Raw genomic sequence first — 24,780 nt, forward strand, 5'->3', positions numbered from 1 at the left:
GGGTGGGGTGGGGTGGGGTGGTAGGGCTCCCATTTTGGGTATTGATGGATTCAGCACCAAATAGCATCAGGCAGCTCCTGCCTTCTTCTTCTCCACTCTTCCAGGAATGATGTTAACTTGCAAAGTGCTAGTCTTCACCAGGAGTGACCATTGCCAGGAGCAGTGGGTGAGCCCATGACAAACCTGGCTTGAGTCAGATCTAGCTAGAAAGTATTAGCATTGATTGGTTTCATTGTTTGTTTGTTTTTTTCTTTTTCTTTTTTTGGTTACCTCCTCTTTATGGCAGGAGATAATAGCTTTTCACCTAAGATTGAACATATTCATTCCCTTTTCAAATTAAAATTTGCTGGGAGGGTGGATCTCATGTGAAATGTTATCACAAAAAAATAAAGATGGTGGGAGGAAACTTTTGGAGGATGTGGCTATACTTATGGCATTGATAATGGTGAGGATTTTGAGTGAACATTCACCATGTAACTCACTGGATTATATACATCAAATATGTACTCAGTTTTAGGCCAATTACACCTCAATGGAGTGGTTTAAAAAATATAAAGAAAGCAGAACTCTCCGGATATGAGCCTTTATTTATCCATTTGGTGTCTGCTACTCTAAAACTCAACCAGAGGTGTACCAAACTAGAATTAATCTCCATGGAAAATTGAAAAACAAAATAAAGCAAAACATAAGGACGAATCAAATGTTTAAGACCATAAATAATCATCATGATGCAGAGGGTACGTCATGACAAAAGAAACAGGTCTTGGGGCGCCTTGGGTGGCTCAGTGGTTGAGCGTCTGCCTCAGGCTCACGTCATGATCCCGGGGTCCTAGGATCAAGTCCTGCATCGGGCTCCCCGCAGGGAGCCTGCTTCTCCCTCTGCCTGTGTCTCTTATGAAAAAATAAATAAAATCTTAACAAAACAAAACAGGTCTCTTACTATGGGCTCAGGATATGGAAACATTGTCTTGTCTAAATATTTTTTCTACTGTTTCAAGGATAAGGATCTCCATGCAACTGTGTATGTGAGGAGGGGCTGCTACCATCACCCAAATCACCCAGCTTGTATCCATGTTCTGCTTTGTCATACTCGGTGGCAGCTCCCACCACCACCCTGGCCGGAGCCTGAGGCTCTGAAGACCTGTAGCACATGGTGGTCCTGGTGTTCTAGAGGTGGCATGAATGCTCCTCCGGCGGGGGCAGGGCCCTTCCCATGATCTCATAACCTTCAGAGTCATTTACAAAAAATCTGCCCCCAGTATTTGCAGGTTGGTTCCATTTGGAAATCGACAAGATCAACCTGCCCTCAGAATGACTGTGCATGTGCATGTGCAGGCATGTGATGAGTTTCAGAATCATCCAGCACTCCCTTGTCCATCCGCAACACACAAGAAAACTGGAAAGCACCCACAAGTTGGTAAAATAAATTTTATTTGTTCATACAAAGAAATAGTATGAATTACCAGAATTTCTTTTTCCTAGAAACATCTTTCTCTGTGTAAAAGTAATTTGTGTTATACATAGGACAAAATACTTGATTTAATCTTTTTGTACATATTGGCTATTCTAACATCCAGGTTATAGAAGACACACTTGCTAGAATTTGCACAGTATTTCTCAGATTACTGGGCTGAACGAACGCAGTCATAAATTAATGTTACGAAAGTGAAAAAAAGAATTCTAACCACACCTTTTCGGTTTCATTGACCTTCCTTCTTGAGAAACTGGAAAAGAAAAATGACACGGATGTCTGTGTCAGCGTAAATGACACAGATGTCTGTGTCAGCATTTGAGATACACGCTAAAAGTATTTCTAGTCTACTGGAACCTTCCATTTTCCTTTCTTATAAATATCCTGGCCTGAAATATTTCTCCAAAGGTCTGAAATGATTTCTCCAAAGATCCAATAGTATATATCCGTCACTCAAAATGACTTCCAAAGAAAAATCCCACGAAAGAGACCATGTCCCTTCCTCCATCATCCAAATTAAGTATTTATTATTCCATCACTATACCTAAAATAGCTTTCCAGGGACCACCCGTCAGGTTACCAGACTACAGCACAAACACCAGGACCATGAAAACCTCCAATTTTTGTTTGCTAATCTTTTTGTTTTTTAACGAGCAAATGAAAATGGAGAGGAATCAAGAACCATCCCCCTCCCCAGAGTATTATCAGAGCTTTTCCTGTAAATTGGGAAAAAAAGAAACCCACGCGTGCCCTGGGACAAAGTGCCAAAACGTGAACTGGGTGTTTGTCTTCTAGCAGCTAAGGACTCGAGCTGGTGGCCTTGGAGATTGCTAGAACAGGAACTCAAGGCTGAATTGTACCCGTCGCTTACCTTCGGCAGGAGGAACATGTGTGTGCTCGGGCTCCTATAATAACTATCATATGATGGGGTGTATCCGCCGGGCAGATGTCGCGTCTGGAAGGGTCAGGAACTGTAAGCTATCAGGCCCCTACGAAGAGATGCACGGCAGCTTTCATTTATTTGTCTTCTACAGAAAAACGTGCACTGGTCCGTCCTTGCTAATGACCAACATCTGCTTGGATTCAAGGATTTGACCCAGAATAGAATCTTGACTCACTTCAGTGTTCATGACTCAGTGACCCTTCTTCTATCGGAAGACTTCCTGTTTCCCTTGCAAGGCAGGGGATAAACAACTTAATCAAAACTGTCCCGCTTGGAAAGAAGACGGGGACCCAGAGGGGAAGGAAAAATGTGTGCAAGCCTTCCTACTGCTTTGTCGCACACCCTCCTCTGAATTTCTGCAATCCTACAGCATGAGCCGTGCCGGGGCACCGAAGTGGCCAGAAGGCGGGCGGAGCAGGGTTCGGTGGGCGCTTGAGCACCACTTGGGAGAGGCTGGGACTTCAGCTCTGAAATGAACGGAGTATCTCAGGAATGAATGCACAGAGCGCCCCGTGCCCATCCTCGATGATCGTTTTGCTGCTTGGTGTGCGCTAGTCATCGTCTGGGCTGACACACGTGTGGGCAGATGCAAACCAGATTACCAACAGGACATCACTCACAGACCAGTGACCTCAGTTTGGAGAGATGAAGGATTTTCTCTCTCTTTTCATGCGTGTTCTCTTGCTCTGTCGGGCAAGTTATCCCCATCCAATGTGCAAAAGGGTCTTTGCAAATAGCACACCCCAACCATCTGGATGATGTGTGTATCTCCTCACACATGCCTTGCTCAAACTAGCAACTCGAATGAAAACTCTTTTAGGGGAGAAGCATTCTGGTTTAAGAAAACGGGATAGAGTGAGGATGTTCATTGTGTCATCTTGCTATATGGTTCCCCGACGGCCACAGGCCAGTCATCAAAAATAATCTCCAAGGGCTCTCTCAACTGGGAGGGGTGGGGAGAGCAATCTGCATCCACAGTGGCTACGCTGGCAGCCTTCCTGCTGGGGATCTAGCTCAAACATCTTCACAAGGGTCAGCTCGGCCGCCTTCAGGTAACATGGGCCAGCTTTCTTTTCCCAGCCTGTCTGTGCCAGAGCCACACTTGGTTCTTGCTGTCTGGCTATTGGCTACAGACTGTGCTGCCCATCGGCGATGAGCCAGGAATTTCGAGGAGAGCTCCAGACATCAAGCAACGAGCCAGGTACCCTCTTCTTCTGACGGACTGCCTGTCTTTCTGGTACTCTTTGTCTTTTCTGCCCAATGAGGTGCTCACTCTACTGGGATGTGCCCCACGTGGGCTGGCTCGGCACCCAGCAGCACCTTAAGTGGGGGACTCTGATGGTGTGGGATGCACCTGACCCCTGTGGGTCCTGATCCCTGGCCCCCGTGGGTTTGTGCCGGTGCTTCTGCTAGCCTAGGGGATTCTTTGGTGTGTCGAAGCAGAACTGTCTGCCTGGAGAACCGAGCGTGGTGCACTCGTGCAAATGAGAGGTCGTCTTTAGGTCTAAAGCAGCACCCAAGTGTCTCACACATGTGACCTGGGCAAGACGGGGCAAGAACACCTGCATACACTTCAAGCTGCTTAATGAACTAGGGACTGGGGCAGAAGATGCAGAGGCCATCTTTTGAAATTAAAAACTGCAGTCCATGGACCCTGGGATGCCGACTCCAGATAGGAAGCGCGTATCCTTGCAAAGGTAGTGACTTCCCTGCCCCTGTGAGCTGGGCACAATCAGGGGGGCGCGGGGAGGGCGGGGGGAATGCCTAGCCCTGGGGCCTGGCGTCTACATCTTTGGACATGTCGACACCCAGGCAGGAGGCTGCGATGTGCCACAGGACCCTTCAGAGAGCCACATTGCTGGGGGCAGTTGGGTGTTCCAATGAGGGAAAGAAGCTGGGCACAAGACCCAAGACCCAAGACCCAAGACCCGAGGAGATGGCAAGTGAATTCAGACAGCGATCGAAGGCTGCATACCCGTAACAACCAAAATCTCAAGTTGTGCTTTTCTTCTTTTTTTAAATAGAACGGGGGAGGGGCAAAAAAACCCCAAAAACAAAAAACAAAAAACAAACTCCAAAACAAAACACAAAAAGAAATGGAAGCACCATCCATCGTGAGGGAAAGAAAAGATGCAAACACTTTGGAATGTTCACAGAGCATGAGGCTAACTCTCTACAGAGTGTGGCTAGGCAGCTTAGTGAATTAATTGCTTATGAATTAAAAATAAATTATTATAAAATAGATTTCTGTACATTTTACATACATATAATCTCTCTGGATATGTAAGCCAGGTTGGGAGGTCCCAGGGCCGCGGGGGCCATCAGTCCCAGCCGAAGTCCTGGCCGGTCATCTGGTAGAACTTCAAGTTGAAGGGCCTGTAGAAGTCGCGCAGCCTGCGCACCACGTCGCGGTCGATGTCGGGGTGGGTCCTGCCCTTGGTCTTGCCCAGGCAGTGGGGCTTGCTGCTGCCCTCGGCCTTCTTGAGGCACGGGAAGCCCTTGGTCTTGTTGAAGTAGAAGTGCTTGTCGGTGATGATCCTCTTGAGGCCCAGGAAGTCCTGCACGCGGCCCAGCTCGCCGGCCGGGTCGCTGATGAGCCGCTCCCCGCTCACGAAGAGCATCTGGCCGAGCGGAAAGTGGCGCAGCCAGTGCTCCAGGTGCTTGGCGTAGATGCCGATCTGGATGGCGCTCCACGACGTGTCGATGAGGCCCGTCGAGCGGTTCTTGAACGTCAGGCTCTCGAAGGTGGGGATGTCGGGCCGCTTGGACAGCGTCTGCGTGTAGTCCGAGATGGCCCTGGTCACCGGGTCCCGCACCACCACGATGAGCTTGGTGTCCTTGGACATGGCCGAGATGCGCGCGGGCGCCTCGCGGGTGACAAAGTAACTGGGCGTCTTCTCCATGGTGATCTGCCCGTCCAGGGTCCTCGGCATCAGGTCCCTGGGGGGAAGCAAGCAGAGCAAACTCAGCTCAGAAGGTGTCACACCTCTTTTGGGCACATGTGTCAATGGCAACACTTTGCATCCTGGCTCACTCTTATTAGAGGGGGACGGTGGTAGAAAGAGGGAAGAAATGCAAATGAAATTTATTTTTTCAGGTGTCCAGCTTTTGACTGCCCCCAGCATCTTTTTTTTTTTTTTAAGATTTTATTTATTTACTCATGAGAGACATACAGAGGGGTAGAAACACAAGCAGAGGGAGAAACAGGCTCCCTGCAGGGACCCCGATGAGGGACTTGGCCCCAGGATCAAGACCTGAGTCACCAGGTACCCCTGCCCCAAGCATCTGATGTCAGAACATGGGCTCTTGGCTTCTGGATATGACCCCTTCTGACACCTGGGGCTCCCAGAGATTTTACTGCTCATGCGTCCTCACAACCCTGCCCTCACATGTTCACCAAGCCTGGGCCCGGGAAGGGAGATGTCCTCCCGGCCCTGCCGTGTGGTACCCGCTTCAGCACAGCGACCACTGGCAAAAATGCCTTTACTGCAGAAAAGCACACCCCAAGGCCACCACACACACACGCACGCACATGGCAGCCTAAAAACCAGGTGAAATCAGATGGAACCATAAACCGATACAAACTTGCCAGGAGGAAATCCCCAAGACCCAACCCTAGAAGCTTTCAGAAATACTTTAGATTCCATAACAAACAACAAAAAAAGACTCGTATGATTGCTATCACGGCATTCATTCAAACCAAAGTATGCAGACAAAACTGTTAGGAGCTGGGGTGGAGGTGGGGTGCAGGCCACGACCTTGGCGCCAGAAAGCAATTTCGTGGTGGCAGTTCCCACGGACAACATAAACGGACGTGGAAGGTTGTGCCCTATTTGCTCTCTGAACTTGAGCGTTCAATCATGGGAAATGGGAAGAGTGTCCACCTGCCGCATTCAGTTGTTGTGAGGTCTGCAAAGCCAGGGCCTTTCAGCCTAACTGCTAAGGGAAGTGGGCTCAGACATCTGACTGCCCGGGGTTCAAATCCTGGCTTTGTCACATTTAAGCTGGGTCACCTCGAATACCTGTCTTAACTTCTCTGGGCCTCCCTTTCCTCACCTGTGAAAACATAAGAGACAGTACACCTCCTTGTCACGGAAGATTAACGAGGAGTAAAATAATGATCATCGTATGCTTGGAACATGCTGGACACCTGGTCTGTTAACGGATGCTCTCTAGAAACGATCACCTAGGAGGACGGTGGTGATCAGCGTTAACCGTATTCGATCCAGTTTAGAGCACATGGTAGGACACAGTTGGGCATGTGTGTGTGTGTACTGGTGATTAAGTTTCGGGCACAGATGCACAATCTTCCATTAACTTCGAAAGTGATTTCTGACTGCTTTCTCTACAGGCCCGGAAATTAATAATAATAAAAAAAGACAATTTCCACATCATTTCTCCCCGCCCCCCCACATCATTTCTGACCAAATATTTACCTCTCAATAGGACATTCTCAAGTTCCAGCTTCGAGCCACCCCTCATCTCCCGAGACCACATCTCCGGTCCTGAGCACGTTTGTGAAATGATGATACCAAGTGCTCTATTGCACGAGGCTGAAAGGGCCCCACGCTGCAAGAGCTCCCTCCACAGCAAACCAGAGCGAGAAGGTTCTCCCTAAAGGACGGCCTCGCAGCACCACAGCCGTCCCCTGCTTAAGCTAAAGCTGGATTGACCCACTTTGCCCATTACCCACTTAGGTGAATGTAGCCGTGTCATCGGGCTAATGTGAGCGAGGATTAGAGAGAGTTCCTGGCGCTCAACAGATTTTGCATTTCACCCAAAAGCAGGTCGAGTCTGATAAAAGTCCAAGCGTTTTTTTTTTTTTTTTTTTTCCCCTGCGTTAAGCCATCTGCCACCGGCTGAACATTCAGGACCCACGTGCTACCACCACTATGAAAGGAAATCTAACCCCCAAAGTTCTTCAGGGCCAAGACAGAGAGGTAGGGGTGGGGGTGGGGGGGTCTGTCCTCAGGTAGGGCTTTGAAGTCAGGCTGCCAGGTTCGACTTTCCACAGCCCCGCTGATGGATGGTGTGTCACCCTGGATAGGTCATCTTACCTGTGTGTACCTCAGTTTACTCATCTGAACCATGGGCCAAATGATGATGCCCACCACCTAGGGTTTCGAGAGGACTGTTCCGCCAGCCTTGGTACTGAGCCGGTCGCTAGCTGGAGTCAAGAACATGTTATCAAGGGGCGCCTGCGGGGGGCTCAGCCGGTTAAGGGTCTGCCTTCGGCTCAGGTCCTGATCCGAGGGTCCTGGATCTCATGATCTCAGGGTCCTGGGATCGAGCCCCATGTCGGGTTCTCTGCTTCTCCCTCTCCCTCTCCTCCCTGTCCTTCAAGAAAGGCCTGGCAGTAAACCCTCAGTGGCTCGCTGGGCCCCGGGCAATGAGTGAGCACACGAGAGACCTGGTAAAAAGGAAACGGGGGAGACTCACTGTCCTCCAGTCTGAAGGCAAAGCCTCCTTGGCCACAAAGAAAGATTTCCTGAACTGCGGACAGATTTCCTGAGCTTGACGGCTTATGGGCACCCAAGCCATTCTGGGTGCCAGCTCCAAAGGGAGCCCTCCCCCCAGGATGGTCTGGAACTTGCACACATGTCAGAAAGCAGTGCATGGCCCCAGGACTTTCTGTGACTGTGCAAATGACAGCCAGGGGGCTCCTGCTGTGATGAGACCATGCAGCCCGTGCCCGCTGGAGGCTTTGGGAGGCTCTCCCCTCGGAGTGCGTGCTTGCAACCAGTGGCTGATGGGGAAGACGCACACCTGGGTTTCCCCATCGTTCCTGAGGTGCCTCCCGAACCCCCCTTTGCTGGCTTCCAGGGGTTTTTCCATGGTGGGCACTGCGCTCAGACAGAGCCAATAGCCACTCGGTGGGAACACAGCTTGGGAACTGGGTGGGGAGCCCTGGCACCGAACCTTCTGGGAGCCTGCAGATGGGTCCTCCCCTTCCCCCTTCGGCTGCTTCCTTCTTGTTTCATTCTCTAATTCTTAAACATGCATTTGAAGGCAAACACTATTCAATATCTACAATGTCACGGTTCCTTATTTTTAGTATAATTTAATAATTTATAAGGAATATAATTTATATATTTTAAGGAATATACTTTAGTAATTATATATAACATATAATAAATTATATATATTATATAATTTAGTAATTATATTCCTTAAAGAGCTGCCTATAGCGATGGGTGTCGCAAAACACGGACTCTTAAAAATGAGTGATAAATTAATTTTCAGTTCTCTCTCTTTTTTAAAGATTTTATTTATTTTTTCACGAGAGAGGCAGAGACACAGGCAGAGGGAGAAGTAGGCTCCCTGCAGGGAGAGGCGGGGAGGAGGGGGATGGATCCCCATGCGGGACTCGATCCCGGGACCGGGATCACGACCTGAGCTGAACGCAGACGCTCAACCGCTGAGCCACCCAGGTGCCCCTAATTTTCAGGTCTCTAATTATATCCACCAGATACACGTTCTCATCATAAAACATATATTCTCTAATAAGTGATCTTTATCCACAGCAGATATAAATGTGCAAACAGAGGAGCAAAAGCCTTTCCCATTCTCTTCCTCCTCCCAGCGTGGCGCCCCGGCCCAACACTCAAACCCCTCTGGGCACGAGTGGTTCCAAGAAGAAAGGACGAGGACCCGGCGGAGGCCAAGACCCCTCGAGTGGGGCCCGCGAGCCCCTCGCAGCAGCCCCGCGGCCCCTCCAGCCCCAGGCGGGCCTCCCGGGGGCCAAGCAGAGAGGCTGCAGCTTAATTGAGCGGCTCATTATGAAAGCCAGTTTCTCAAACTGCTCGTCACAGCTCATAATTATACGGCGCTTGGAGAAACTTCCACGTGCATTATCTGATTTAATCCTCGCAGCGAGCCTTTGAGGTGGGGCCTGCAATCCCCAATTTACTAAGGAAGAATCCGGCCCAAGGGGAGAGGGGGGCCGGTCGGGGCGGCAGGTGGACGGCTAGGCCGGCCCGTGGGCCCTCCGCGGCCTCCCCTCCACCCCTCGCCCTCCCGATTCTGCTGCACACGACGAAGAGCACCCGGAGCCACACACACCTGTCCTCCCTTTAAATAGACACCTGTATTTTTTTTTTCTCGCCCATAGATTAGGATCTTAATAATAGGTATTTCAGTGCTAGAACCAGATGACTGCGATCGTTAATTGTTCAAATATGAGTCAGATTTCAAAACAATAGACCTCCAAGGTTCCCATTCTCTGGCAGGGAGCTGCCCGGGATATGGGATATTAGCGACTGTGGGCACAGCTCTTCCCCTCCAGCAGCCCCGGGCCCTCCTTCCCTTTTTATTAGGTGGGCAGGCAAGGAAACCTTATCCCCATCGGGTGCTCCTGATGCCAATGCGGGTTGAGAGAACTTTTCTTTAATTTTTTCAAATTTAATTTATTTAAAAAAAATTTTTTATTTCAAAGATTTTACTTATTTATTCGTGAGAGACACACAGAGAGGAGAGAGGCAGAGATACAAGCAGGCTCCTTGTGGGGAGCCCGATGTGGGACTCGATCCCAGGACCCCGGGATCATGCCCTGAGTTGAAGGCAGATGCTCAACCACTGAGCCACCCGTGGAGAGCGTCTCAGGTGCCAATCTGAGGAAGACATAGGCTCGCAGCTGTGAGAACTGCCCTCCGGACGAGCCTAAGACGCCCTGGATCTCTTAGGATCACCCACCCCAGAAAGCAGACAGGACCCCACTTCTTTAATGAAACTGAAGAGGCAAGGCAGGCATGTCAGCCGTCCAAATCCAGCAACGCCAAGCACAGTGATCTTCTGGGACCATCAGGGACCCCAAAGAGCTGGGCCTAAGCCCTGGGTGGGTCTGGAGGGGGTATGGCAGGCTTTCGACTTATTTGTGGATATTCATGAGAAAGCCAGGTGCCACCTCTGGGGTGGCTGGTTACATCCTGGTGGCGTACTAGGCTCACGGAGGGCTCTGAACTAAAAGCCCGGGCTTCATCACAGACCACCCCCCGAATGAGGCCCCCGGCGCAGGGGGCCCCAACGTGGCAATTGCTTAGATGGTTTTCATGTGCAGCCAGGGTCGGAAATCAGTGTTCAGTGAAACCTGCGGAACCTGTCATATACATGTCACACACTTGGCCACCTCCGTGGAGACACCATGTGAGGGGACAGACAGCCACATGGTCCAAAAACTCCTTTCCCCTCAAACAATACTGCGAACCAAATGAAGTCCTTCAGCGACTCTGAGACTTCGTGTCTGTGTCACAGGCTTAGGGTGAGTCTAGGGGGTCCCATACCTTCCGAGGAAAGCGGACTCGGTCCCAGAGCCAGCAAGGGTTCCACCTGACAGCTTCCATCCTGCAGAGAGTTACCATGATCACAGCAAATAAAATATGGTCCAGGTTTACTGCAAAGAGAAGGAAAGGAGGTTCGAGCCCCTAAATGCACGTGTGCACGGAGATGCACGCTCAGAGTGAGTCACTGAACACAAACCAGGCTACCAGTGGGGCAAGAGGCAAACTGGAAGAACCAGAGGGAGATAAGGCCTGACCCGCAGCAGCACAAGTCAGATAGCATTAGCTGACGTCAACAGAAGAGAGGGAACCCGGTGAAGGACAGCACAGCTAACCGGAAGGCCTGACGGATGCTTGTGCCAAAGCTTGTGGCTTCGAATGAACTCAACATCTCTCCTCTTAAAAACAAAAACATAGGGCACCTGGGTGGCTCAGTGGTTGAGCATCTGCCTTTGGCTCGGGTCGTGATCTTGGGGTCCTGGGATCGAGTCCCACATTTGGGCTCCCCACAGGGAGCCTGCTCCTCCCTCCGCCTGTGTCTCTCATGAATAAATAAAAATTTTAAGACAAAAATAAAAGAACACCCCAAAAAACCCATGAAACCAAGATGAAGTATGTCAAAAAATCACCGCTGGGCCCTTTCTGGCTTTTCTCATCGTGATAAGGTAAGGAGGGCGGCCCCAATCAGGTATGAGGATTTAGAATCTCCAGCCCCAGGACTCAGGGATACCTGTCTGCCTGGGTCTGCGCCAGACAGTGGAGGAGGCCACCACGCCACCTGCAGAGTCACCTTCCCTCCAAGCCCCAGGGGGTTGGAGGTCAGGGCAGGAGAAGCAGAGTTCACAAATGCACATCCCCAGTCTCGGCCTGGCTGTCCTGTGTCCCTGCTAAAAGCCGACAGACAATTAAAAACACACCCTCAGGCCTCAAGAAGCAGGAAATTCGGCTGCACCAGAGAAGCCCTCAAAAGCCCGAGAATTGTGACAAGGCCCTCATTCTCCTTCCCCGGTTTCTTTGTCTCCTCGGGCGTGACATCCCTGGCTCCCCTGGTCCGGCAACTGAACTTCTTGTCTGAACTGGCAAATGACACAACAATAAAAAGGCAGATTATCGAAATGGATGTAACCTCAGCAAAGTCAAGCAGATGCCGGAGACGTTTGTGCACAGCAGATGCGAGTGAAGGCATGGAGAGGAGACAAAGCTGCAAGCCATAGTGCGTGGGGAGGGCCCGGCTCCCACCCAGACGGAAGAAAACCCAGGGAGAGCCTCGAACATGTGGCCTGCCCCTTTCTCTTCCCCCATTGGGAGAATGATGTCCTCACTTGGTTGTAGAAATACCCCACATTTTCTGAACTCCCAAGATGCCCCCCCTCATCTAGGAAACACAGGATGTCACCTTCATAAGGTAAAAGCAAGCAGAAGGCCCCCTGATGAACCCACAGGCCATCAGCAGCTGAACTGGACAGCACTGGGATCGGCAGAGATGGGGGAGACGGGACATGGAGCCGATGGGGAGCACCCAGGATTTTCGGGCAGCGAAAATTGTCTGCATTGGTACCAAGAAGGTGGATACAGGACCATCATGTGTTTGTCCAGGCCCATGCACGCCAAGAGTGACCCGGGATGCTGTGACATGTTCAGGCAGGTTTCATCACTTGTAAGAAATGTCCCTCGTTGATGGGCGATGTGTGTAGTGGGGGCACACCTGCACCTGTGTGGGGGTGGGGGTGGGGGAGGCGTACAACCACGAGCAAGTCCAGGCCCCTTCCCCTCAATTTTGCACCAAAATTCCAAACTGGTCTCAAAAATAAAATGTACTTCAAGCCACAACAATAATCACAACACTGAGATGTCTTTGGCTTCTTTTTTTGTGGACTGTGGATTTCTCCTGGGGCGGGGCGGGGGGGTCCAGCCTCTCACCCGCCCCAGCCTGGGCCACGACCCTGGGTGTCCCCTTCTCGCCACCGCCCTTCTATGCTTCATCTCCCCTCTGAGCTGAGGGCTCTTCCTGGGGTGCAAGGAGCACAGCAGCTTGGCCCTTCACTCCCCACCACCACTCCCAACCCCCCAGAATAAAAGGAAAATCGAAGTCCTAAGGAAAACTGAGACTTCTAGAAGGTCACAAGCTTCACCGAAGACATGCAAGACAAGGGATGAAAATATGGAGCTTTCTGCCTTTAAAATACATGTAAAAAAACCCTCTTATTTTATGAAAGGACATCCTGGGTCACTGGAGTGTCTCAACTGCTCTGCACCCCTCTGGCGGAGCTGGGGCTGCCCTGGCCCCTCTACTCCCAACGGAAGGAAGTGAGGGAGCCAGGGCCTGGGAGAGGGAAGCTGAGGGCTTTATCTCAGGCTCAGTGCTGAGTGCCTCAGTCTTCCCATCACTGGGAAGCCAGCTTGAAGGGGCAAGAAGGGCACCTGGGGGTGGGGAGGGGAGGGGAGCAAGCCAGACAAGTTCTGGAGGGAAAAGTTGCTGGCAGGTTGCAGGGAGGGGGTGGTCTCTCCGAGGTTTCCGTGGGCACTTGGTACCTGAGGCCTAAGGCTTAATTAAAGCATTTTCAAGGGCACCAGGGTGGCTCAGTGGTTGAACGTCTGCCTTTGGCTCAGGGCCTGATCCCTGGGTCCTGGGATAGAGTCCTCCCTGCATGGAGCCTGCTTCTCCCTCTGTCTGTGTCTCTGCCTCTCTCTCTCTCTCTCTGGGTCTCTCATGAATGAATAGATAGATAGACAGACAGACAGACAGATAGATAGAATCTTTAAAAAATAATAAAAGCATTTTCAATAGAAAAACCCAGGGGCAAGAAAGAGTAGGCCCCAGGGTCATCACAGCCCTGATCACTGCTGTTTGTGTGGTTGACAAGTGTGGGGCAAGGCCCTTCTTACCTTCTCTGAAGGCCTGGCTACCAACCCTAAATATCCAGCACCCCAGAAACCTCCCTGGTGTCTTGCTACCTTGCGACCATATAAATCACAGTGCACCTCCGGGGGTCTGTCTGTCTGTCTCTCTCTCTCACTCATACACACACACACACACACACACACACACACTCACTCACTCACTCACACGAGCTGCAGCCTATCCCTCCCCTTTACTCTCCTACAGAGAGACCAGGAAAGAACTTCTGGAAACCCTGACTGTGGCCAATGCTGGAGACTCCGGTGAGCCTCGAACTAAGAGGTTGTCACTCTGGGGAAGTTTCTTCTTTAAAGGCGCTTTCTTCCCCTGGAGGGAGGAGGGGTGGGAGCAAGATCCCTATCAGCCTGGCCCCTCCTTATCTGGAACCTTCTTCCTGTCCTCTGGAAGCTCAAAGCCCACCCGATAGACCTCCCCTTCAAAGAGCCGCATCTCCATAAATAATTATCTCCATTGTGGGGGGGGGTGTGTGTGGAGAGAGACTGTTTGCATATCAAAGAACTCCTCAGGGAGGGTTTAAAAATAATTTAAAATGAAATTGTAAACAGTCTGTTGTTCTCAGGGTCTCTCCCCCCAAAGCTGGATGGGGATGTCCTGCCGGAAGTGATGTCATTATTCATGATAAAGTTTACTGGGCCTTCCCCTCCACCCCCTTCACCCAGGGCATTTTATTTTATTTTATTTTATTTTATTTTATTTTATTTTATTTTATTTTATTTTATGTAATGGGTAGAAAAGGGAAAAAAAAAGCTAACAAAGGCTAGCCTCCCCCAGACCTCCTCTCCCAACCCTCCCCTCTTCTTCCTCCACCCCCGGCCCCCAACCCCCACTACAAGGATTTGGCCTCCATTGTCCTAGAATTTCAATACTGCTCAGAAAATGAAAAGCCCCCTGAATGCCATAAGGGGGTGGGACGCAAAAGAGCATCTCACTCCTCTGGGTCGACTCAAGATGCCTTTTATTTTGGCAGAAGCCTCGCTTCACAAAGGCCTGAGTTCCTGTTCCTGGAAGGGGCTGGGGGTGGGGTGGGGTGGGGGGGGGAGGGAGGGTTTCAATTAAAAGCTAATAGCCCTTTGTGATGAGCTCTCCGGGGCATTGCTCGAGTTTACTGGACCTCACTGTGTGCTGGGGACCGATCCTGTGAAATCGGAGTCATCTGCGTCCCATTTCCCGGAAACACACACACAATTTTTGATCCTTAGAAACAAAAAGACTTTTCTGGGAAAGCAGACTTTTTAGAAAGTAAGTTTCAGCCCTGCCCCGGGGCGGCTGGGCGGTGGGAGGCAGAGCAGAGGATGCGGAAAGGAGAGCAGGACGCGCTGGAAGCCCCGGAGTTCCAGCATCCCGGCTCCTGCTTCGGGGATCCCCCGTGTGGAGCCGGGCTGGCCGCCCGTCCCTGGGGCTGGGACACTGTCGCAGGCTCCTTTCCCGGGGCAGGGACGACCTGGGGCAACCGCTGCCCAAGTCTGGAAACAGGCCTCCACCACGAGCTTCTGGAGCTTCTGAAGCACTCGGCTCGGCCAGGCCCAGAGATCAGAGATCAGAGATCAGAGGAAAATCACTACCCCCCACAGGGAGGCTGGGAGAGGACACGCGGGGCCAGGGAGGGGGCCTTCTGGTGCTGGGTCAGAGCCCTGGGTTCCGGTCCCTGCCTTGCCCCCGACAGGAGCCTCAGGCCCTGGACAGGCCCTCAAAGCTTCAGGCTCAGTTTCCCTCTTATAAACGTGAACGGGCTGGGGGACACCTGGGTGGCTCAGTGGTTGAGGGTCTGCCTTCGGCTCAGGTGGTGATCCCAGATCCTGGGATCGAGTCTCGCATGGGGCTCCTCCCCACAGGGAGCCTGTTTCTCCCTCTGCCTGTGTCTCTGCCTCCCTCTCTCTCTGTGTCTCTCATGAATAAATAAATAACATTAAAAAAAAAAAAAAGTGAATGGGTTGGTCTAAGAGGATGTTCTTTCCGTGCTGAGATTCTAGAAGATGACCCCTCTACTACCCACCTTCCCCATACCACCCCTCTAACAGCTCCTCTCCCGGCCAGCAGTGTTTGGCCCAAGGTGGCAGGGGTGAAGTAGAACCTCTAGTTATCTTGATGATTCTTAATATGCATAAACTGCACCCGGGTGGTGGTGGTGGGGCGCCAGCATAGACCAACCCCTAGGATATAAATCAGAGGCCAATGATAAACACTCCCTAAATCTATGCACCCACTTCCTAAGTAAGTAGCCTGGTACCTGGTGGAGGAGAACGAAAAGCAGAGTTCAAGGCCAGGCTGTGTGGTCTCCGGCAAGATGCCTATCATCTCTGAGCTGTCTTGCTTCATCTCTAAAATGGAAATACTGTCCTGCTTAGTTTACAAAAAAATTAAAAATAAAGTCAAATGTAGCTTGCAGGTGAGTAGCCCCTTAAAGCAGGAAAACCCTGCCCAAGGATAATGTGGAATGAATCCCACCCTATCTCCTCTGGCAGATGCCCAAGGAGATACTAGGGGTATCTAGTATCTGGATACATACAGCCCTAGATACCCTTAGATACTAGGGGTGTTTCTAGGGAAATACTGCTAAAGACAAACACCAAACTGGTTCTCAAATTCAAAAGTTCATGTGAAAAAACAAGTATTTGAGGGGTGCCCGGCTGACTCAGTCGATGGAGCTCGCGGCTCTTGGCCTGAGGTGAGCTCAAGCCCCATGCTGGGTGTACACATTACTTAAAATCTTTAGAACAAACAAACAACTAAACAAGTATTTGAAGGAGTGTTGGCTTCCTTTCATTCTTCACTTGCGCTATGATCTCAAGTTGGGACCTTTGCGGGGGCGGGGGGGGGGGGCTGGGGGGGCTGGCTAGGAACATTGGGCACAAAGGAACATCAAGCACTTTTTGGGTTGACTTGACTGAATGAATGTGATGCTCCAAGCCAAAGAAGAATGGGAAAAGAAGCAGGAATATTTCTTTAATAGGAATAAACCTACCTGGAAGGATTCCCTCTCTCTTTTTTTAAAAAAGATTCTATTTATTCATGAGAGACACAGAGAGAGAGAAGCAGAGACACAGGCAGAGGGAGAGGCAGGCTCCCTGTGGGGACTCAATCCCAGGACCCCAGGATCACGACCTGAGCAGAAGGCTGATGTTCAACCACTGAGCCACCCAGGCGTCCTGCTCTCTCTCTCTCTCTCTCTCTCTTTTTCTTTTTAACACAGCAGAGGATGACGCTTACAAGGAGCAGAACAGCCACAGTTCAGGGGCAGGGGTCCCCCTGAGGCTGATGTAAAGAAACAACCCAGCTGGCCGAAACCAGATCTACGGAGTGAAGACTTGATGTCATCCGTTACCTTCCTGCCTCCTTGGTGTGCGGCCGGTAGGGTTTTGGGACCAGAGAAATCGCACTCAACCCTTGACTTAAGTTCAGGACAACGGCTCCATCCTGCTCTCCGCTTCCCTTCTACTCAACAAACAGAACCCCATTTTATGGTGATCAAGTGAAACCGTATAAAGTGAATGAGGTCAATAAAGATTCTGAGACAGAAGTTTAAGTGAGGCCTAAACTAAAGGGAAATGAGTACAAATAAACTTCCCTTATCACAGGCTTTAAATAGCTCAGGGACATTGTAGAGAGGAAAAGGAGGACATTCCACCCAGAGAGAACATCCAGGGGAGCCTAGGCACTTAGAGAAATGCTGACAAAGGAAAAAAATGCTGATTCTTATCGTACACCCCTTAGCGTCACCAGGCCGTGCTTCTTCCTTGTTGGTGTGACCCAGGGCTGGAGGCGGCCTGGAAGGGGTCTCTCCAGGACATCAGGGGAAAGGCACTGCCAATGGAAACTGCAAGGACACCCACCCAAGTCCCCCCCCACACTCGTGTTGGGATTCTCAGCTTGGGAAATATCGAAGTTCACCAGAGTCCATTTTCAGCAGGTGAAACATCCAACCTCCCAAATTCTCAGCCATCCATTGTCATGGTCAACCTTTTTCTTCTTCTTCCTCTTCTTTCTTCTTCTTCCTCTTCCTCTTCTTCTTCTTTTTAATAAAGAATCAATTAATTTGTTAGAGATTACAGAGCCCCCCTTGCTTGAGCCTTTCATGTCCAGAGACAGGAAAGATGGAACGTGCCAGAGGCTGAAGCAACGCTTCCGTGTGAGTGCGTCTCATCGTGACTTTTTACATTCGATGAAACTCTCTGGGAGTTTCCTGCTTGACTGGGTGAGTCTTAAAATCGCTGGCAATTCTTTGCTTCTAGACAAAGCGTTCTCTTGCCCGACCCAGCAAGGCCCACAAGGGAGCAAAACCATAAGCACCAAGCAGATCAAGTGACGAGATGGTTGGTGACAGAGCAGCTAGGAATTGCCAGGGAGATTAGCCTTTTACCTTGCGTTAGCCTGAGCGGAAAACTAACCCCGTAACTATTTCTAAGCCTGAGGACTATTTCTAAGCACCAAACGTTCGGTGGAATCGGACTGCCCTCTGTGTTTTGTTGGTATCCGTCTGGGCTGTGAGTGTTCAAGATTTTTATCTTCAAAAGAAAACACAAGACAACAGCTAAACACGGGCCCAGGAAGTACTTGAGAGCAACATGCTCCGCGAACGTGAACGTGAACAAATGCAAGGAGATGAGCCGGCAGTGCCTGATGCTAAAGGGCTGGAGGCCGCGGTGCAAACGTGCAAGAAGGACTAGAATGATGAACGATCACCGCCTGCGCCAGGCTGGAAGATGGGGATGGTCACAGTATCCTGACGCCCGGAGTGAATTCTGGAGCAGTATTTATGTATCAGCACACCTGTGACGTTAGGTGACACAATGACACCAGGAGGCCATGGGCACAAGGAAGGCCTTCAACTTGCATGCCATGCTCAAGCAGAGGACAAAAGTGACGTACAATCAGGATTCCTTCTTTCCCCTGCAGGACAGAGCCGAGCTGTGGGCGCCCCTCCCTAGCGGACTTTGGACGCGCCACCCGTGATGGCCACCTGGCCTAATTAATAAGTGGTCACCGGTTCATGACAATGAGAAAAATGATCCTCATTCGCTGATTTATGTTATTATTTATTATTTTCTTTAAAGATTTATTTATTCATGAGAGACACAGAGAGAGGCAGAGACACAGGCAGAGGGAGAAGCAGGCTCCCTGTGAGGAGCCCGATGCGGAACTCGATCCCAGATCCCAGGATCACGTCCTGAGCTGAAGACAGATGCTCAACCACTGAACCACCTGGGCACCTCTACCTTGTTATTTATACTATATATCATGTCGTGATGTATATCTGTTATTATGTTTACCTGTCTTTATTGTTGCATGTGGTTGAATTCTTTTGCTTATTGTTTGGCTTTAATCAGTACTAAAATTCCCTTGCATTCCCAGGCATCCAAGACATGGTGGCAGGTTGCGACACCCCAAATGTCTCTCTCTCTCTCCTAGGTAGTAGCAAGAAAAAACAGACTAGGAATGTGAGTGAGCTATTTATCATGGATGATTAAGAAATTGGTGAGGGGGGGGTAATTTGTTATTTGTGGGAAGGATTCCTGCCCTCCAGGGGCTTACTGTGAATTTGGAGAGAAATTCTATGCAACAGAAGTTGACCTACAGATCCTGCATGCTCGGCTCAAAGTGGGAAGTGTGGAAAAGAAGCACCCAGAAGGTGTGTCCTTGGGGATGACTGAAGCTTCCTTGAGCTACTTCCACCGACAGCTGGAAGTCAAGAAGAAACGAGAGCCAAGTTTACGAATGTAACACAGTGACTGGGTCATTTAGCCTGGACTAAAGACTTTTTTTTGGAAGAATGGTAAAAAATCAGGTCAGAAAGATTGGCGGGGGCGGGGGGGCGACACACACACCTGGGTGGATCGGTGGTTGAGTGTCTGCCTTTGACTCAGGTCATGATCTGTGGTCCTGGGATCCAGGCCCGCCTTGGGCTCCCTGTAGGGAGCCTGCTTCTCCCTCTGCCTGTGCTTCTGCCTCTCTCTCTGTGTCTCTCATGAATAAAAATCTTAAAAAAAAAAAAAAAAAGTTTGGAAAACTGGCTGGCTGAGCCTATCCATCTCCCCAGCTCTCCACCCACACAGCCTTCCACGTGGGATGGCAAAGCAATGGCCTCTCTCCAAGGGCCCCCCATGTCCCCACCTCCCTTTCTCACCACTCCCCCAACCCTACTTCATCCCAGCTGTGGGCAGGCACCTGCACTTCCTCAAATGTGTCCTGAAGTTTCTCTCCAACCTCCCCCATGAACTTCCCTCCTTCTAGAATATTCTTCTCAGTCCCCCTCCCCCTAAAAAAACTTATAGGACACTCATCCCTTCCCCATTCTGGGTCAGCAATCCTTGCTCCCTTCTCATGACCACCACCCTCCCAGCACCCTCTGGCAAATACATGCGTGTGTGCACACATGCACATGCATGCAGAGTTCTTAGCATGACCTCTATCTATCTGCTGCTCACGGTGCTCAAGGGGCTTGAGACCTGGGCTGTGCCTTATTATCATGGTGGCAACACTAAGCTGCTGTTAGACGAACGAAGGGTACGTGGGTAAATGAAGAAACGCTAAACAGAAGTTGGATTTGATCTGAGGCAATGAAAAGCCACGTCAAATGTAGGAGAGAAGTGGCACGAAGATGTGTTAAGAGCCATGGGGGGACTGTGCTTCCCAGCAGAACATGTTAAAAACAGATTTGGTCTCTGTGAGCCTGTCAAAGACTGATGTAAGAACACGTAAAGAAATTTAGAATGAAGGTATCAAATTGTCCAAAAATACTTTGGAGCTGTTGTTACATGGACAAATAGTGTGTCCTTTTAAAGGATTGATTGTCTTCATTTTGACTTATATTATCTTTTTTTTTTTTTTCTTTTTAAAATATATGTAGGTATCCCGGAAGAGAGAGTCTAGAGTCTTTTTTTTTTTTTCTTTTTTTTTTTTTTAATGATAGTCACAGAGAGAGAGAAAGAGAGAGAGAGGGGCAGAGACACAGACAGAGGGAGAAGCAGGCTCCATGCACGGGGAGCCCGACGTGGGATTCGATCCCGGGTCTCCAGGATCGCGCCCTGGGCCAAAGGCAGGCGCCAAACCGCTGCACCACCCAGGGATCCCTTGACTTACATTATCTGATCAAATATTAATTTTTAAAAATTATCAAAAGTTAGGTATTGCATTCAGAAAAGAATCCATCCCAAAATGTGAATCATGAGGTTTGATAGACAGTGATTCAAAGTAATCAATGCATTTATTTTAATATCCAGGTTTGAATGTAAAAATGTTTGCTAAATGTTTTCTTAATGTTCTCCCTGTTATTGAAGATTATGGTATGTGTATTAATATATTACATTTTTTTCAAAATTTAAGTTAAACCAGTAATTCAAGAAAGGCATTAAACCGCTATTAAAAACTAAATCAAAACTTGAAAAAAAAATTTAGAATGAGCAAAAAGGGGAAAGCTGCATTGTATAGAGTGCTTCCTTCCAGTTAGTGGACTGCAGGCTTTTCACATCTTTGAAATATTTTGCAGCTCTGTGAATCATAAATAACAACACAGCAATGCCATACAGTCCTTGACCACAGGTATGCAGAGAAACACTTTCCAGTGGAAGCTCAAGGTCTGCGGGTTCCCCTTCCACTTCCTACCATTCCTACCACTTGCGGTGTGTGTGTGTCAGCTTCCTGCCCTCTTCAAAAATTCATATCAACATTGCCTCATTCCAAGGGAACTTAAGTTCTTTTGACTTCTCCGCTGAACCAATGGTAACACCTGCCTGGTTCTCTCATTAATAATGAGCGAAATAGGGGGGCCTGGGCGGCTCAGTCGGTTGAGCATCCAACTCTTGGTTTCGGCTCAGGTTGTGATCTCAGGGTTGTGAGATCGAGCCCCGTGCCGGGCTCTATGCTCAGCATGGAGTCTGCTTGAGATTCTCTCTCTCTCCCTCTGCCTCCTGCTACCCCTGCTGTGTGCTCTCCCTCTCTTTATCTCTATGTCAAATGAGTAAGTAAAATCCTAAAAAAAAAGAAGATAGATACAAAATAAATGAGCTTCTGTGCACCCGAATGGGAAGGGGACAGCAGGAATGAAAACAGCAGATATTCAAAGCCATTTTGAAGAAAGGAAAAATGAAGAGCGGGGGAACGGGATAGAAATGAGGAAAGATGTATCAGCAAGGATTGCCTTCACTTTTGGGGCGAGGTGGGTCAAGGGCCTGGCACTAATGGATTGTGAATTCACCCATGTAAGCTGTAGCTTCCCACAGAGCAGCCGGGGTGGGAATGAGCCGCAAGATGTGGGTGCTCCTCCAAGAAGCATCATCAACAGACGAGAATTTAGGTTTTTGTGTCCACATGTATAAAAATTAAAAATAAATTTTGAGAGTAGGCCACTATCACTGCAGGTTCTGGTTAGAATTCTGGTCCAATGAGGCCAGTTCTGGGCGGATGGGAGAGCCTGTGGGTGGGCGGTGGGCAGCCTCTGTGGGAGGCAGGAGGCCGGGAGGCAGGCTGCCTCTCTCTGAGAGGCTCAGTGGTGTTTTCTATTCGAGGACAAAAACCCAATAAAGGCCTTTCTTTAAGCTGCTACTTTTCCAAATGAATCCACTTCCAAATCTCCAGGGGCTGGGAACACACAGCAGTAGAGCCCAGGAGCAAACACCACCTAAGAGAGAATGAGATGAGTTCTCTGCTGCCCCATCCGGATGTCTGGGAAATTCCTTCCAGCTCCGGCCCCTCCAAAGACAGTTCTCGGGGGCTTGCTCCACGTGCACTGATGAACTTGTCACTTGGCGGCCGGTGCCACCACCAAGTAAGAAGCTGAGAAATGGAATCATCTCGACCGTAGAAAGAGGCTCTCTGGGTGATGCCCCACCTGTGATCTTAAGATGTCTCCACGAATCTGGAATTCCGAGATACCTCTTTATGAAACAAATACAGTGTGTGAGGGAGGAAGGAACCCCCCCACCCCATTTCAGAACAGAACAGACGATTGGCAACAGATGGCGACAACCCTCGCTGAGGACCAAACACGGCGCCACAGGGCGAGGCCCGGGGAGCAGGGCTCTTCCACTGTGAGAGGTCACAGAGAACCAGTGGAGAGTGTTGGGCCCTCCGGAGCCCCGCGACAGGTACACAGACCTCGGGGCTCCGCTTCAGGGCTTCACAGACCCCCAAGGCCTGTCCCCGGGCCCAGGAGTAGAAGCCTGACACAGGCCAACAGCACTTGTGCCACCCAGTCAGGAGCTTTGCCGTCACAAGTCTAACTGGGATGGAGCGTTAGGAGGTCAGAGCGCAAAGCTGAGCAGACACGTGTTCTCCATCCACAGAATAAATATGCTGGCTCACATTTAGGCCCCACGAGCAAAGCCCACCCCCTAAGGTTCTGCCTACAAATGGGACACATCTCCGCATCTTAGAAAGCATCAACGGGCTGAGCTGGCTTCATGGTGGGCCTACACATGGCCTTGGAAGCTACGGAGACTCTGGTCACCAGATGACCTGACGTGTACCCAACAGAAAAAGAACTCAGTCCCTGGTAAAGAATACATGGCCTTCCTTTTTATCAGAAGGTGGTTCTCTCTTGTCGTTGGCCATTATGAGGTCCATGCTGAGACCTGCCCAGCACCTGACTCACAAGAAAGGACTGGACACCCAGGATCCTTTATTATTATTACTATTATTTAGGATTTTATTTATTTATTTGAGAGGGAGAGCACACAAGCAGTGGGAGTGGCAGAGAGAGAAGGAGAAGCAGACCCCCCACTAAGTAGGGAACCTGATGTGGGACTCGATCCCAGGACTCTGAGATCATGACCTGAGCTGAAGGCGGACGCTTTACCGACTGAGCCCCCCAGACGCCCTCTGGACATCCAGGATCTTGTTGGCACTCCATACCAACCTTCTCAGAGGGCATGCGCTCCATCTTTGAAATGGGCAGGGTGAGGCTGGGGGCACTTGAATGGACTTCAGAATGTTCGGCTGTGAATCTCACGTCCATCCCAGTTCTCGGCATTTCTAAGAACCTCTAACATTAAAAAGCTCAAACATAGCAACCATCCCACCAGACCCACCTGACCCATCTCACATTACCTACCCTCCTTAGCTTCCTACCTTCTCTTCCTTTCTGATAATTAAAAAGAAATTTATTTTCCTTTAAGATTTATTTATGTATTTATTTATTGAGAGAGACCTCAAGCAAGAGAGACAGAGAAAGAGAAAGAAACCCAAGTAGATTCCTTGCTCAGCATGGAGCCTGACATGGGACTCAATCTAAAGACCCTGAGGTCACGACCTGAGCTGAAACCAAGAGTCAGACACTAAATCAACTGCACCACCCAGGAGCCCCGAAATGGTCGGCTTCAAAGTTAATTCTTGGAATTATAAGGGGTGTAGATTATGATGAAATAAACATACACTAAATAAATAAATGTGTGTGGAGAGAGCAAGAGAAGAGATTAACTTCGAAACAAGGAGCTAAACCTCTTACTGGTTCCCTGCACTCCTGCCCTTATGCTTTTATTTGAGTTCATTTCTCACTCAATCCTACTGAAACAAACGATCACACACACGAAAATAATCAGATTAGCCTCCCCCAAGCATGGCCCTAATGTCTCTGCCACTGTTCCCATTGCGCACTTGAGCTCTTAGTTTTCCAGGGGGGCGGTCAGGGCTCCCCAGGAGAAAAGCGCTCGGCCCAAATGCTAGGACCGATCCTCCAGAGCATCCCTGCTCCAGGCGGCGCACCCAAGAGGCTCTGCTGGTGATATACCCCGGGCTGGACCGAAGGAAAATAATCAGAATTTTCTTCAGTGTGCTTGCTTTACAGGTGTCCTATAGACAGATGAGCTGACCGGAGGCCATCCTCTCTGCTCTCCTTCTTCCCTTTAGATACAACCAGGCATGAAAAGGAAAAGCAAGCTGGTTCTCAAATGTCCAGAGAGGCCAGGAGTCACAGCTCAACCCACCTATGGAAGGGGGGAGAGACACATGAAGCTATGCCAGGCTCAAAGGGCCTCTCCAGTCCCAGAAACAAACAGGCTGATAAATTAGTACAGGGAAGCCTCGGAGCTGAGCCCCCAAGAATCAATTCAGTCGGCTGCCTCTTCTTCTAGCTCATTAACTATTTGAGATTACCATCATACGGGGAGTAGCCTCTCAGCTGGAAATTAAATTAGCCTGGCTATAAACCAGGACTGCGGAGTGGAAAGTATGTGATGAG

General features: G+C 49.9%; 1 protein-coding gene across 1 annotated transcript in view; it reads right to left on the bottom strand.

Annotated features, from left to right (window-relative positions):
* Positions 1–1,410: 1,410 nt before the first annotated feature.
* HS3ST3B1 (heparan sulfate-glucosamine 3-sulfotransferase 3B1) overlaps positions 1,411–24,780 on the bottom strand; it is a 42,788-nt gene continuing 19,418 nt past the window's right edge. The window contains exon 2 of the mRNA XM_072821063.1: positions 1,411–5,354. Within this exon, the coding sequence (XP_072677164.1) occupies positions 4,736–5,354 (619 nt within the window). The 3' untranslated portion in view covers positions 1,411–4,735. The remainder of the gene's footprint in view (positions 5,355–24,780) is intronic.

Source organism: Canis lupus, chromosome 3 (assembly GCF_048164855.1).
Source record: "Canis lupus baileyi chromosome 3, mCanLup2.hap1, whole genome shotgun sequence".
Lineage (NCBI taxonomy): Eukaryota > Metazoa > Chordata > Mammalia > Carnivora > Canidae > Canis > Canis lupus.